The sequence below is a fragment of the Pholis gunnellus genome, assembly GCF_910591455.1.
Source record: "Pholis gunnellus genome assembly, chromosome: 7".
NCBI classification, from domain to species: domain Eukaryota; kingdom Metazoa; phylum Chordata; class Actinopteri; order Perciformes; family Pholidae; genus Pholis; species Pholis gunnellus.
In genome coordinates, this window is record NC_136533.1 from 14,546,187 (window position 1) to 14,562,228 (window position 16,042).

Sequence of the window (16,042 nt, forward strand, 5' to 3'; positions counted from 1 at the left end):
AGCAGCAGGGCGGAGCATGCAAGGTGAGCAGAGAGAGAGCAATGGGAGAGAATGTTAGCATCACTCCATGAGACGCAGCCTGCCAACCAGACTTATTGTCTGCTTCAGCCAACTCTGCTGTCTTTGACAGGCATTGTGTGTGTGTGTGTGTGTGTGTGTGTGTGTCAAGGTGTGTGCATCTGACTTTCTGAGTGTTGTTGCATCCTTGAATTTATGTGTGAGTGCATATGATGGTGTTATTGATGTTTAGGCATGACAAAGACAGCAGAGTCTACTTCGGCACTGGAAGGTCTGACCAGTGGGCTACATGAGAGAGAAATGAGCACACTATTCACATATCAAACACTGCACAAACAAAAGGAAAACAAACAAACAAATAAAAGGCGGGCACATGTCCCTTGACTTTTGCGTTTGCTTTTGTATTCATTCTGAAATGATGGACTAAAAGAGCTTCTTCTTGTTGGCAAACACATCTATATATAAATTGTGAAAGTAGTCGTTATATTTGCATTTATATCAGTTGTATCTAAGGAATGTGTGTAGCTGGGTTTACTAATCAAGGCATACACATTCAAAATATATGATCAAATATATTCTGTGTTGTTTTAGTGTGGTTTAAGAAACCTACAGTGTCCAATAAGCAAGACAGTCAGGGACCATGGCCGTCCTCAACACAATCACTGAAAAACAAAACAAAGTTATGCAAATTACATTAAAAGAGAAGAACAGAAAACCAAAAAGCACAGATGAAATAAAATGAGAACCACAGGTTTTTAAACCACCCAAAGCTATGAACGAGGTGTATACAGAGACAAAATACAGCAGCATGTGGCTTTTGAAGGGGTTTAAATGTGACACAGTGGATGGGTTAAGTGATAGAGTAACATTACAGTTAAGGATGCCGATACAACATGTAAAATACTACAGAGGGGGTGAGGAAAAACAAAACAGAGAGAGAGAGAGAAAGAGAGAGAGATAATGGTGTGCATGATCATTTTTGTCACAGCCGGGGCTCGACTGTTGGGATGGATTTGATTGCATGGAGAGGATGAGCCCAATCATGAGTGTTACATGATATGTTGTGTTTGATATCATGGTCACCTGTTCCATCCAGGGATCACGATGTTGTTGAGGTACGGACCAATGACTGGTGGCTGAATTTGGCTCAATGTCACATGGTGACTTTACATTTAATTATATGGTAACCCAAGCACTGCAGTGTCTTAAGTAACATGGATGAATGAGCTCTTCGACAAAAAGTATTTTGGTATTAGTAATAGTAGTACACTACTGGTGAAGGGACGGGACATGCTAATAATGTTTTACGACTGCAGAATAGTCTATGCTTACACAATTGTTTTCATATTAAAAAAAAAGAAAGATGGCCTAAACACATGACATTGCTACATTGATGGAAGTGCTGGAGCTAAATTCCATATCAAACATGTCCAGAAGCAACAACAACAAGTAGAGGACAAAGTCTAATGTTGAAAGGCCAATAACTACTAGCCCTATGGGGTCAAATCACTGTCAATAACTGCGCGCACAAATGAGACCCATGCCTCTTCTTGTGCACGCTTGTGTAGAGGTCCCGCGGGTAAAACTCAAACAGCGTACGCATATTAGTTTTGCAAGCGCTTTCACATCACACCGCGCAGAATATCTCTGCTCGTGTGAGCAAAATTGAAGCCTGCGAGGAGAAAACCATGCTCTGAGCGCGAAGAGCGTCCCCTGGCGCACTCCTTCTACCACTGCTCCTTCTGCTTGCAAAGCTTTTATCTCATTCGTCCGTGGATCTCATTTGTGCTCGCGGATATTGAGAGTGATTTGACCCCATATAGCCCTTCCACTGATCAATTCTTGCAAGACTTTTCCTTTCTTTGATGGCTGTGTAGCTACTTTAGTTGACAGCTGAACGGAAACACAAAAATGTGAAGCACTGTAGTTTCAGCTTTGTGGAGTTGGTCCGCTCGTCCTGCCGATGTTAACTCGACGAGAGGACTAAAAAAGAGTCAATGCTTACATCTTGTAAATCTCCTCATATCTTTTAGCTCCAGCAGGGAAGTATAGTGAACATGAAAGCACAAATGTTCCACCCTCCTTATTCGTATGAACAGAAATGAGGACAAGAGAAGAAGAAAGTTGAGGAGCAAGGCTTTAAAAAAACGTCATCTGAAGAGTGCCTTCAAACTTCGGAGCTCTTTGAAAGCTACATTCTGAGATCTCGATTGATACATTACTGTGAATGAAGCACTCTTCTGAACAGCACATTAGAATTAACATCAATTAGTGTCAATTGTATGGTAAAGTAAAACTGCGATTGACAACCAAAAATTTACAGCACTTGTTCTTACAACCTGCCAAATCATTAAAAACACAACTGGGCCAAATCCTGAGTAGATCAAAAGAGAAGACATTCATGTGACAGTGGCACCTCAGAACTTGTCTGTTAGTCGCAACATTAACATGGCTGTTAATGCCACGATCGTGAGGGGATGAGATTAATGTGACACACCATTATAGTTCAGTCATGTTCAAATACTTCCGAAAATGCATCCTTAAATCTTTGAGGTTATCACTGATATTACGGTAGGATGGGGTGCGATGATAAGAAGGAAAGTTTACAGTCTTATCAGAGTTATATCAGTGATGGCTGCAAAGAAATGTGGATATAAGGATGTATTACGTATTATTTGAACAAGGACTCTGGAAAGTTGAAAAGGTAGCTACTAACAGGGTCAAAGGTTAGGACCCAACAGAGTGTGTGAGAGATGAGGAGAGGCTTTCAGGAAGTGCATGCCTCCGAGCCCTGTTACCTTGTTTGCACCAACAGATAATATTCTACTACCAGTTCTGCTACTACTACTATTACTGCACACACACACACACACACACACACACACACACACACACACACACACACACACACACACACACCTACACACACACACACACACACTACCGTCTCTTTATTGACTACTACTGTCTATAGTATGCACTTAACTACCCAGATCACTTAACAGTATGTCAGGGAGGAGAGTTGTAACTATAGAATCAAGGAGCAATTTAGACCCAGGGGCATACATTGTAGTACTACTGTATATCTCTAAAACCAATTATGTGTATTTAAACAATATTGCCAAATATTTTATGTTCTTTTTAAATAAGATTGTATTACGACAGACAGTGAATAAATCAGGTGATGCAAACAAGGTAAAATAAAACATTTAAAAGAAAATACATGAAAGAAAATGTATATCAGGGTTGTTATCTTTCAATGGGATTAGTTGAAAGGCTTGTTAGGAAAATTATATTTAAAAAAAAGCTTAAGTTTACCCTAGGGGCTATAACCTTAAGGTTTACTCTCTTCGGTGTCCTCACATCTGCAGAGATATAAAGGACTTCATTGTACCTTCAGGTATGGTGTGAAAACAAGAAACCCACAGATAATAGACAAAACAGCATTGTGCTTCAGATGCTTCAGATAACCCTATAGTAGTCGCTGTGTGAGAACCCAGTTTGTGTTTTCCTCTTTTCTATGCTTCAGCTTTGCTTTTTACTTACTGATGTTGCAACTTACTGTACGACCCCTAGAAAGGTACAGCACATATTAACAATGTTGTTACACTAAAATTGTCAGGGAAGCTAATGCCAGCAATACTGGGGACCTCTGATCTCATTACCGCTAAAATATGGATTCATTTGCATGTTTTAAAATGTGAGTACAATCAAATCATGCACAGAAATAAATCGAGGCTGCCTTCTTTAGCCTCAAGCTTTCCCTCTTTCCAGAGAAATGTTATCAGATTTAAGACTAAAATAGACTCGAAGACTAGAATTGTTGTCTATAAAATATGTTTGCTTTTAAATAATAAATGAAAGCAAAAAAGAGTTACATTTTGGCAAACAGGAGAAAAGAAATGTCTGACAAGTGTGCAATTATAATTCATTTAATAATGTAATTTGTGCTGGCCAGTGGACCTTCTTTAGATTGCTAACTCTCTCTGTCTCTGCCATCATCTGAGTAAAATAAAACAACTTTTAATAAAACCATTTGTTCTGGTAAAGTTTACTAGCTTCTCTCTTACCTGGCACCTGCCACAGGTGACTTCCTCCCCGGGTCAAATGATGCTCCCAGTGGTTCCTCTCCCAGTGACCTAGTGTCTTTATTTAGCTGCTGTAGTCGTGAACTGAGCTCCCCCATAACAGATGGTTTTGCTCCCTCGTCTAAACCCAGCCCCAGTCCCAGTCCACCAAGATTGCCCAAACTCCCAATACCTAGCCCCACCCCTGGTCCACGAGGCTCCACTGGGTCCCCCCACAGCTTGGACCTCCGCTGGAAGAGGTAGCGCGGCTTGGTGGGGGCTAGTCCAGTCACTGAGGCTGAACCACCTGCATGCAGCCCAGCTCCTCCAGCTGCAGCAGTAGCCAGAGCAGCAGCCTGTTGTTGTGATAGCAGCTCGCTGTCAGAGCTCTGCTTCAGCAGAGGGTCCCTGAAGGTGACAGGGCCTTTACTGCCTCCTATTTGGGACTTGAGTCGGGGCTTAGGAGGCACTGGCGGCTTGTCGAGCACAAAGGTCTGCCCGTCGGCATAGGAGGTGTGCGTGGTGTGTGTGTCGGCAGGCTCGCCGCTTTCTGAGGACAATGTGGACATGCTGGAGACCGTGGAGACAGTGCTGGTGGTCTCGAGATGGTGGTCTCGCTCTCTGTCGCTGGAGCTACGTGTGTCAGCCTCCTCCACGCCTGAGTCAGCCGCAGAGCCAGACTCGCCCACCGGCGGGGGCTCCAGAGGGTCAGAGGGCTTCCCTGAGACAACTGCTGCACTGGGTAGAGGTGCCGGTTGGGGAGGCTGAGGCTGGGTGGGTGTCACAGTTGGGTTTGTTGGGGTAAAGGGAGTTTTGGGTGTTGGTGTTGTAGGGGGGGTGGCAGAGGAGGCAGGTTTAGTTGGGGACACTGGCGTCCCCTGTGCCTGTGCCAGTGCCAGCAGCCCATTAGCAAACTCATCTGGCGGTGGAACAACTCCAATCTTACGTAGATCCTCTCTAGTTTCCTCATCACTGGAGGACAATATTGCAGGGGGCAGGGTCACTGTGTACGGATCCACATCCTCCTCAGAGCTTCCCTGAGCCAGGCTTTTCTCTTGGGCTGGACTGGCAGGACGCTGAGTTTGAGGCTGGGCCTGGAGCTGGAGCTGGGCCTGGGGCTGGGAGACCGTAGGACTGGGAGATTTAGCCCTTGGACTTAAAGATTTACTGGGCTCCGTGGACGTTGGGGCAGGTGTCTGCTCTAGTTCTGAACCCACCCCGACAGCCTGGCCGTTACTGGTAGCATGGACCATGATAAGCCCTGCTGTTTTCTGCTGCGAGGTATCTATAATACTAATCAACATACTTTTTTTATCCTCTAGTCTCTTCTCCTCCTTCCTCTCCTCCACTCTGGCCTCCATCTCCTTCCTGAAGGATAAAGGTGATGGTGATGTGGCCCACTGTGGTTTTGTGGGCTGGGAAACTAAAATAGATGCTGGGGAGGATCCAACTCCATACCCCGCTGCCTTGGCGCTTTTAGGTGAAAAAGGGGGAGTTGAGGGTGCCCCTTCACCATGTGGAGACTCTTTGGTCTGAGGGTCAATGAATACTGCCCGCTCCTGTTTAGTCCTAGGCTCTGGGCTTTCAGTTGGGGACTGGCTCTGGGAGGTCAGTGCTCTCTCCCTTGCGGCCAGCGCAAGAGCCAGCGGAGAGTTAGGGTCCAGGGGCTTTCCTGTGAGCGGATGGATAAAGGTGGTCCCACTAGGTGAGGGGCTCAGGGCCAAGGCAGGGGGAGGCAGCTGTCCCAGCTCTCTGGTGAGCATCCGTTCATCGATGGAGTGAGACTGAGTCAGAGAGGGGGGGTCAGAGCTGGTGGTAGACGCCCCCTCCATGGTCCCAACAGATAGGAAGACAGTGGATTTCCTCCGTTCTTCTAGGCGACGCTCACGGTCTTTCACTGCTCCAGCTATCGCAGCGGCAAAGGGGCCCTTACCCTGAAACATCATCTCTCCCTGGGCACGGATACGCTCTCGCTCAGCCATCAGCTGCTGCTGGTAGTAGTCTGCACGGCTGGTGTGTGTGTGTCCATGGGTATATGAGTGTCGTCCTGAGGGTGAGCTCTCTCTGGAGTGGGCAGTAGCTAAGGCCAAACTAGCTTTTTCTTGTGCATCTTCCACCTGCATAAAGACAAAAGAAAATCAGACAAATATGTCAAAGTTAGGGGGTCTTTGATACTAAAGTAAAGAAAAACTAAACAGAAGACAATCCCCGATGTGTAACCTACCTGCAGTTGTTTAACCAGGGGACTTTTCTTCCTCTGGGGCTTGGTGGGTGTGTACAGTCCAATGCTAAATTGTCCCACATTAGCATAAGGGTTGTCAATAACCCGACCCTTCCTTTTGATTCGCTCAGGTGGAGTAGCAGCAGAAGGACGGGGAATCTCTGTAGGTTCTACAGGTAGATGTGAAGAGTCCTGCAGGATGATCATGGAGCGGGCTTTCTTCTGTCTCTCTATGTGTGTGGCCTGCCGGTGAGCGGCCTCGTAAGGCAGATCCAAGGAGGAGGGCTTGAAGCTGGAGCGTCCCCCAGGCTCATGGCCCTGACTCTGGGTCCTAGATGGGGGAGGAGGGGGACAGAAGGCTGGGGGAGGACCAGTGTCTAGGTAGTAGGGAGGAGGAGGAGGTGCTGTTTGTGGCGGTGGAGGGATGGGATGGGGCTGTGAGTGCTCTCGGAGGCTGTCTGTCATAGAGGAGCTGCGGGGAAATCTGTGCTCGCCTGCAAGGGCAGACAGACGATCCTCCTCAGTGGCACCTGATGAGGGAGGGAAGAGCACAGACCTTCTGGTGACAGGGAGTAGGCTCATGAAATTGGAGCATTTTATACCAGCCTAGCAGGTCCACAGCTGCTTCCTAAAAAATAAACTGCAATGCATCCATCTTTAAATCTGTTAACTCACACACTTTAATAAAACTTGTAACTCTAACTGTTTTTTTACTTATATTACCAATTAATTGAACATTTGTCTGATGCGTGTACTTGAGAACAAGGAAAAGGTGTTTAATAAAACAGAGTATTAATAATGTATGTGTATATATACTTCTGAAATGGCTCTGTACTTGAGCATCTGCTCTGCAAAACTGTTTTTGTGAATATCCATTAAGCACGTTTGCACATTATTTCTTGTCAACCACAACTTAGAATTGAATTGATGAAGATGCAGCTTCATCTTCAGTATTTTCTATTTGTTGTATTGCTGTCTACAAGCTATTCTTTGTGCGTGTAATGATGCAATTTTACAAAAAAAGAATGAAGCTTCTTATATTCTCTACATGTCAATATATTACCTATAAGCGTACTGCACATAAGATACACTATCATTCACCTTATTTGAATATGTACAGGATGGGTGATTGTTTTACCAAAAGACTTGGTCCTGGACATCCCCTTTGGTAGTGGTATATGACCCCTCTCAATGCCTGGGTGAAGACCTCCATGTAGAGTCATTCCTTGTCTCTCAAACAGTGACTGCAGCACAACAAAACAGAGAATTTACTGTGTTGTGAAACACAGTTTTAATGCCTTTAATTAAAAAACAAATCTTGTTAATCTTTCCATGAGGAACTATATTTGTGCAGTGTACAAATAAGACTTTAAAGCTTCATTAAAACTCCGACACTGTATACAGAATACCAACAACAAAGTAGCACAAAGCATACTTGTGTACATGCGTGCAGTGTTACATAGCGCAGTGTGTTATACATCATATTGAGTTTGTATGTTTGCCAACATGTCTGCTGCCAGTGTGCTGTGTGTAGGTGCACTCACACTGATCTCTGCTGGTGTTATTCTCCTGCTGGTAGGCCTTTGTTTGACAGTAGCTGCTCTGTAATCTGCCTCCGAGGGCTGAGAACGCAAGATAGACTCCTGGGATGCCAACATCTCATCTAGTCTCTCTGTTGAGAAGGAAATGAGCCAGAACTAAATACTGAGGCGTTAGACCGGGGAAACATTGTGTCATCATTTCTGACATTGCTAACACAGTAGGGATTAAAAATTGTGATTAAAAAGGGAATCTCCAAAATGTAGTTATACACTAAAATGTGAGGGCATGCTCCATGGTATTGTACAAAATCTCAATGCAGTGTTTCTTTGATGACCACTAGGGAGTGAGCACTACGAATTGAAAGGGACAGAGAGACAAAAGGTGGAGAAAGAGAGTCCACACAATTTCAAGTGTTCTGCTCTTCGGCTCTAAATCAACACTGCTGAAATTAATGCAGCAGTGATAAATTATCTTTATGATGTTCAGAGAGGTGTCAAATTTTTTGCCTAAGACTCACCTCCTCTTCTCCTCCGAGCAGAAGCTTGGTGGGAAAAAGATAGCGTCAGCAAAGGAGGGGAAATCACGAGAACAAGCCAACAGAAGAATTGACTACTCTAAAAGTTAGGAGACACACCAAGTTTTGCATGCCAGCTATCTGGCACTCACCCAGTTCTTCCAGCTCAGCGGTCATGGACTTAGAGCGCAGTGTCAGGGTGGTGCTGGGAGCTCTCTTGGGTGGTGGGGGAGCTGTGGAAAAAAGGCATGGTGTTGAAGATGAAGTTGAGGGGGATGAAGATCCTTTGGATTTGCGGCTCAGTGCCCTCCTGGCGTCCCCCAGACGGCCAGCCCATCCTGTCTTCACTGCTTTGATCTGGTCAAATTCAGACGAACTGGACGGCCCGCACTTAGCCAGGACCTTGTTCAGGCTACGGTTGGAGCCCGACTTCTTCATGTTTTGCCCTCTGTTGGTCCAACAGCTTGTATATTGTTCAGTCTGTCTCCAAGACTTTCAGTTTTCTAGTCTTTGTGCTGCAAGATTTCGTCTCTGTTGAGGAGCCCAGAGCAGTAAATGTACAGCTCAGTCCAGTCTGTAACATCCCTAGCTTTCTGAACCCTCCCATTACACACACAACGGAATTTGTCTGCCACAATAGGCAGAATGAGTAAAATGAGTGTGGCAAGGAGAGGGAGAAAGTTGTCCATCTTACTTTTAATATGCTGCCTGTCTGGAATTTAGCAGGAGTGTATCAGAAAGAAAGGCGCCGACACACCGGCTGACACACACATGCATATCCTCCCACATGCGGGACCACATGCAGATACACAGAGAAAACTCCCTGAGGAAGGACATGATGACATGTGGGCTTACAGACGAAGAGATGACAGCAAATTCAACAGCTAAGGAAAATGATGCGGTGCAGGCTTTGTACCCCAAAGCTCATCGGAGCCTCCCTATCCTACTACACACACAAGGCAACTGGGCTGTTATCGTCTCACTCAAAGCGGTAAAACACATCTAACAAATATCAGCTCCAAATGCAAACGATAAGAGTTACAGGTTTGAATAAAAAGCTTTAAATCAGGTTACAATAAACACTGTAATCAACCAAATGAAAAATAAGGTGTAATGTATTTAAGCATGTCTGCAGTAACGACGTAATGCCATGCAGTCGGACACAAATCATGAAGCCACATACAGCGGCAGTCTCTACATGCTATAACAAACCCAAGTTTCCTATCATTACTCCACAATACAAGTAGATCAGCTCACTCTATCCGAGATCGACCAGCTGGCACTCAATGCACTACTGTAGAGCGATAGTTCGCTAAATCCCACGGGTGCCCCAGTGCCTCACTAAAGCCTAACTATCCTGCTGTCGTCAGCAGCTGCAGATCTAGTGTACGAACGGCATCCTCGGTACAGTCCATATCAAACATCTTCCTTTCCTCACCAGTCTGCACATTCTGGTACAGTAGCAGGGAGCAGAGGAGATGGAGGAGGACGGAGAAAGAGAGAGTCAGAGGGAGAGAGAGAGAGAGAGAGAGAGCGAGAGAGAGAGATGCTTTTGCTGTAATGTAATGCCTAATTCAAACATGCAGTGTAGTCACCATGGCAACGGTGGCAGTAGTGAGGCCTCGCATGGTGCAGAGAAAGTGCGTTTTGTACGTTGCGTTTGCCTGCAAGTCTCTGCGTGTGAGCGCATGTCCGAGCATGCGTCCGTGCATTTCTGCAAAGGAGCGGCACGATGTGCAGAGTAATCCCAGCGGAGAAGAAGTGCGGCAGGACAGGGCGGTCTACACAGCTTAGGATGTAGAAGAACGAAGACATTTAGGAGAAGTTTGAAACGGGACTGAAAAATCATGATTTCGGCTCAGAAACAACTAACATGCACCGTCTTGTGTAAAGCTGTCTGCACTGTCTGTCCATCTTTTCTTTCATTTACGGTAAAGGAATCTTACCATCCATTGTCTGTTTAGTCTACCTCACTCGTTCTATAGCCTGTCAAACACCTGTGGTCTCAGCAGCTTACACACAAGCAGAGATAAGCAAAGACAATGATGGGAACAAAAGAAAGACAAAGATAAATGGACATGAACCACTACGTTAAAGGCACTCACAAATAAATGCAATTACGCCTATATAGTAGAACACATCAACCACAAATGCCTTAATATACTGATTGCAAGTAAAAAATCAATTATGTTGAAGGAATATATAGACATAGTTAGATTAGATGACCGATACTTCTCTTCTTTAATTTAGCATACAAAGGTGGAAACAAGGGGAAACAGCAAGTTTCTCTGTCCAAAGATAGAAAATCTGCCTACCAGCACCTTTAAAGCTCATTAATTTGTTTAATCAATACAAAAAAGACAAAATGATCATTTCTTGGTCAGAACCAATAACTGAGAGTGGAGACCCAGAGTCTCCGCTGGTTGGCTGGCAACTTCTCAGAGCCAAGAAATAGTCTGGCACATAATCCCTCATAAAATGGCAAATATTGGACAGACCGAAATGAGAGTGTCATTTATCGTCTATTGTAAGCCAAAATCCAAAATGTCAAACTTTAAGCTTTAATAAATTATGTCAACTGAGTGAACTCAATGCACAGAGGAAGACCGTGACATGCAGTTCAAAGCTTAAAAAAGGTCTGTGGACCTTTTAAGAAACAGGCATGAGGAAAGATACAGTACAAAAGATATAAAGACAACAGAGAGAGAGAGAGAGAGAGAGAGAGAGAGAGAAAGAGAGAGAGAGAGGAGACGGCGATTAAGAGATACCATAAGGCACTGAGTAACAGAATTTAGTTTATACAATGAAACTAGGTCAAACCCATTTTTCACAGTCTCATATCTCAATAATCGCAAAGGACACACACACACACGCACACACGCACACACACACAGTGCTGAGGTCATAGTGCCAGAACTGTGTGGGAGCTTAGTAATGGCGAGCTTTGGTTGACATGGAAACCACATGAATTTACAGCAGAGAAACGTGGTAGAAATCCCCTTGACAACAGAAAACACACATATCTTCCCATGTCCTCTGCACATGAAACCAACTTACAGATTACCATTACGGTTACAAAACGCATGATCAAATAACTGAGACATCCTGCGAGCAATTACGTGTAATGCTAAAATCCTTTAAAGCACCCAATCAACTATAATAAAGCATTTACTATATAATTAGTTAAATCATTGTTCATACTAATTGATATGTTTAATAATAGTTACAACAGCATGTCAGCCTTTTTGTGACATTTGAGACGTGAAAAATGACATTATAGACACAGAGCTTATCCTTTGGTATTTACCTTTCTTGCGAACGACTTCCTCAGACTCAGGTTTGCGTGTCACAGACACCACCTTCATCAGCAGCCTGTTGCCCCCCTGCCGGATCAAGGACACCACCTGCTTATGGCCCACCTTTACCACATTTACCCCGTTTACCTAAGACAACACACACACACACAAAGACAGAATGAGATACGTCGACATAAGTGCAACCATTTTACAATTCTTTTTACAACATTAAAGCACTTTAATGACAACATTCTGGTAAATTCAGGTGGAATACTTCACATGATCAAACACTCAAAACTAAAATGACAGCCTTGCAGTCGTATACCTCCACCCACAAGTCAAGTTGTAGTTTACATCCATGTCTGTCCAAAATGGCAGCACTTCATAAGTTTATCATATTATACATTTGTACGAAATTGTCGTAAATAGTACAGGAATTTTGTGAGATCACAGAGACCTTTGTGAGGTCACATTGACCGGATGGGGGGAGAAAATGAAAACATAATGACGCTGTTCAGGAAGGAAGGCGTTAAAAGGAAGCTTTATTCCTACAAACCCTCTTTACAGGCGCAGGAAGAACTCTGCATCAGATCCACCATAGAACTGTACAGAATCCTGCCGTTGTTAGGGTTTCTGTTCAAGGCCATCACCAGTCTGTTCACTAATGCAAAACAGCAGATACACATGAAGAGGAAGCAAGTGAAGTGTCTTTAATCACCTCAATGAGGAAGTCTCCTGTCCTCAGACTAGCCCGCCAGGCCACTCCCTCCACGTCCACAGACTCCAGGTACTGAAGGGCAGGAAACGCTGGGGTGGGGGTGAACTCCTCGATGGGCGTCTCGGCTGAGATGAAGCACAGAGAGAAAACAGTTTAGAGAAATCTGTAGCTTCCTTTGATTCCTTCTTGCTTTTCTAGTAAATGAGATTGCCAATGACCACAACAAGATCACAAACAGAAAATGTATTACATGCTGTAATAAGTATTTGGAAAATGTCGCTTGCTGGTTTAAATCGGCTCTATTTTAATTTCCTTTGAGACGATGATACGTTTTTCAAAACATCCCTTTTAGCTTTATTAAAAAGATTTAATGAACCCATTTGCACTGCTTTTAGTTCTATTCCTTAATACAGATCTCGATATTAGGCCGGGATACTAGTTAGTGTGCTGCTGCTGCACCTAAACGATAGTATTCATACATACAGGTGCGTGCAAGCACATGCTCACACACTTGCACAACTTGCATGCATGTCTCAAACAAAATAGCCACAAACACAGCGCACAAGCACACTTTGTTAAGTGAGTGCGGTGTGCCGCCACAAACTCCATTTCATCTTGGAACGAATCCAACGAAATCACTGACACACGAGGGTTCTCAGAGGACCACTAAGTGAACTGCGAGTGTGTGTGTGTGTGTGTGTGTGTGTGTGCGAGCGTGTGTTTAAGGGTACTGGGGAGTAAAAGACGGAGTGAGTAAAAGAGAGCAGGGCGAGCCAAGACCCATGGTAGTGAGTGATGGAGCAGTAAAGCACACTCAGACTCCCGCCAAGGTGCCTGAGAGGGGTTGCCGTGGTAACCAGCGTGAGCAGGGAGCTGGCGCACGTGCACGATGAGTGAAAATGAAATTGCGGCGATGGAGATGAGTAGAGAGACGATATCAGTTCAAATTGCGGAAGGTATGAAAGCGATGGCGTGACAATATTTACAGAGGATAACGGACGGGAAGGAGGTGGAGGAGGTGGAGGAGAGCAGAGAGGACCGAAAACAAGGACAGACTGAGTGAAGATGAGAGAAATAAGAGAGGAGCGTGTCTCTACTAGAGCTGAACGCCATGTGTGGGGAACAGATGGGACAGCTAGCCGACAGCTCAGCCAAGGATGACGCCACCAAAGGGGCTGCACACGCTCACACACACACACACACACACACACACACACACACACACACACACACACACACACACACACACACACACACACACACACACACACACACACACACACACACACACACACACACACACAGACAAGCCGAGTGTTGACCGAAGCTTGTGGTGTTGTTGACTCACACAGTAACAATACAGACTGAGCCGCACTCAGTGACTCAGATCAACAAACTATTTCTCGAGCATCAAAACTCTTGATAACAGCTCGGTGGTGAATGTGAATAATTTGGCAAAAGTGTGTGTGTGTGTGTGTGTGTGTGTGCGTGTGTCTCACCTTTGGCTCCCCGCAGGACAAAACCAAACCCCTCATTTTCTTTCTTCTGTAAAACAGCATTCTTCTCCTCTATGATATAGTCACTGTAGAGGAGAGAGCAGAGGGAAAGCGGGTATGAATCCAACACCATCCTCACACACACACAGAGAGAGAAGGGGCGAGAGGGAGGGTAGCAGAGTAAAGAGGGTGGGTCGGGGTTGTTGACAAGTGGGAGGAGATGGAGGCACACACACACACACACACACACACACACACACACACACACACACACACACACACACACACACACCTGTACTTATTTTCCTTTTCTATAAACTAATCAAGTTAAAAGCAAAGCAAGCAACCACAGCTCATGATTCGGGGTTATACTAGTATTTTGAGAAAGCGAGAGCTGCACACACACAGATAGAGGGACAGAGAGTGAGAGAGAATGAACAGGCGAGAGAGAGAGAGAGAGAGAGAGAGAGAGAGAGAGAGAGAGAGAGAGAGGAGACCTCTTGATTGAAGTATCTTTGGGATAAAACCTAAGAGTGAATCAATCTTCTGGCTGATCCCTCAGATGAGACTGCAGCTGCAGAGGGTGTGGAGGCCTTCTACTACAAATCTGACAGAGATGTCTGAGATGCAATATTATCCCCTGATTAATGGCAGAGGGAATAGGTGGCAAAAGTAAGTGAGCACTTCATCACTGCCTGATTTCCCTGAGTGTTGAGGGGTGGAGACTGTTAGATGGTGTTAACCTGTGCATCTCTGCACAAACCTAAATGTATTTATTCAAGCCACTCATCAGTGTCCAAAGCCTATGAGCCAAAACCAAAGCCGAGTTAGTAAAGCAGTCTTTAGCAGCGAAGCGAATGTCAGAATGAAGGCTGGATGTGTGCGTGTGCAAAAAATATCCATCACGCATCTCTTTCTCATGAAACTGACTGACTGGTAATGTTCAGGTCAGCGGTATGAATGAGTTGTAATGGTTTTAATCTACATTTATGATGGTGAAAGATGTAGATAGGGCTGAAAGCTAAAGGCGTTTAAGACATGTTTAATGTAGAACAATAACATTTAACTGTAAAATAAAAAGGTGGCCTGAAAAGGCTGCACCTAAAGTGTAGATGGCTGTAACCCAATATTCCTTGTACACAAACAATCATAGAATTGCGGCGTATTTTCCCGTCTTTTGACACCACACTTTAACTCAGGGGCCTGCTGGCAGTTTACGGCCTGAACACCTTGACAAAAGCCTGGAGTTTTGTAGTATTTTGTGAATTTCAGCAGTATCAGTCATCCTACCTCACAGCTGAGGCAGATGTAGAGGGCTAGTGTTCAGGTTGCAACTCAGTAGGCGGCTGCAGTCTCCATTAGCTTAGTTACACTCCACTCTCTCAGACTTACCAAGGGAACACAGAGCTCCTGCTTCTGTAGCCAGGAGATCCGTAACAAACCTTTCTGCAGAAGGGAGGTCAAAGGTTTGTTTTCATAAAAACCTATCCATCCACTTTTGCTATAAATATTATGCACAGAAAACAGTGTTGTTTAAGCATCACGGAGATGCTTTGTTTCAGTACAAACCTTTTTATCCACTCTGCTTTCATCTCTGCTCTATGCCCCAAGATGCTGCATTAATGCAATACGCTCACTCTCCTTGGTCAGAATCTCTATCCGCCTCCATAACTCAATAAAAAAAATCCAAGACCAATAATTTGAAACGGTTTCCTCAAAATAAATCCTGTCCTTTGACATTAGTGATTCTATAACAATTCTCAGAATGCTCTAAGAATATAAGAAATTGTAGTTAACTCAATAAGTTTCTGTTCTACTTCGACCTCTGGCTTGCATGTGCAACTGGTATTTTGTTCCGACATTCATAAGTTGCATCTACCTCTTTGAACCTCAGTGTCATAGCTGTAACCTGCTGGGATTTCTTTGCAGTGTTTTGCAGCTCTGGAAAGCCAGAAATGTACAACATTTTCCCCAGCTCTCAACTAAACTATATTGCTTAAAAGGTACTACATGCCATTCCAAAAGTAATTACACACATACCACGCTATCACAGGTGTGACTGTGGTAATGCTAATCCTACAAACCTAAAGCCCTGGTTGCAAAGATGACATTTAATCGAACTAAAACCTAGAATGCAAGAACTTGACATTTTATAAAAGGTTGAGAAAGT

The 16,042-nt window shown here is 44.5% G+C and overlaps 1 protein-coding gene across 1 annotated transcript in view; it reads right to left on the reverse strand.

The window, feature by feature from the left end:
- shank3a (SH3 and multiple ankyrin repeat domains 3a) overlaps window positions 1–16,042 on the reverse strand; it is a gene marked incomplete at both ends in the record, with an annotated part of 132,065 nt that overhangs the window by 2,167 nt on the left and 113,856 nt on the right. The window contains 9 exons of the mRNA XM_079163546.1: window positions 4,089–6,202; window positions 6,310–6,836; window positions 7,445–7,550; window positions 7,851–7,978; window positions 8,366–8,389; window positions 8,515–8,595; window positions 11,670–11,805; window positions 12,377–12,501; window positions 13,876–13,958. Of these exons, the coding sequence (XP_079019672.1) occupies window positions 4,089–6,202; window positions 6,310–6,836; window positions 7,445–7,550; window positions 7,851–7,978; window positions 8,366–8,389; window positions 8,515–8,595; window positions 11,670–11,805; window positions 12,377–12,501; window positions 13,876–13,958 (3,324 nt within the window). The remainder of the gene's footprint in view (window positions 1–4,088; window positions 6,203–6,309; window positions 6,837–7,444; window positions 7,551–7,850; window positions 7,979–8,365; window positions 8,390–8,514; window positions 8,596–11,669; window positions 11,806–12,376; window positions 12,502–13,875; window positions 13,959–16,042) is intronic.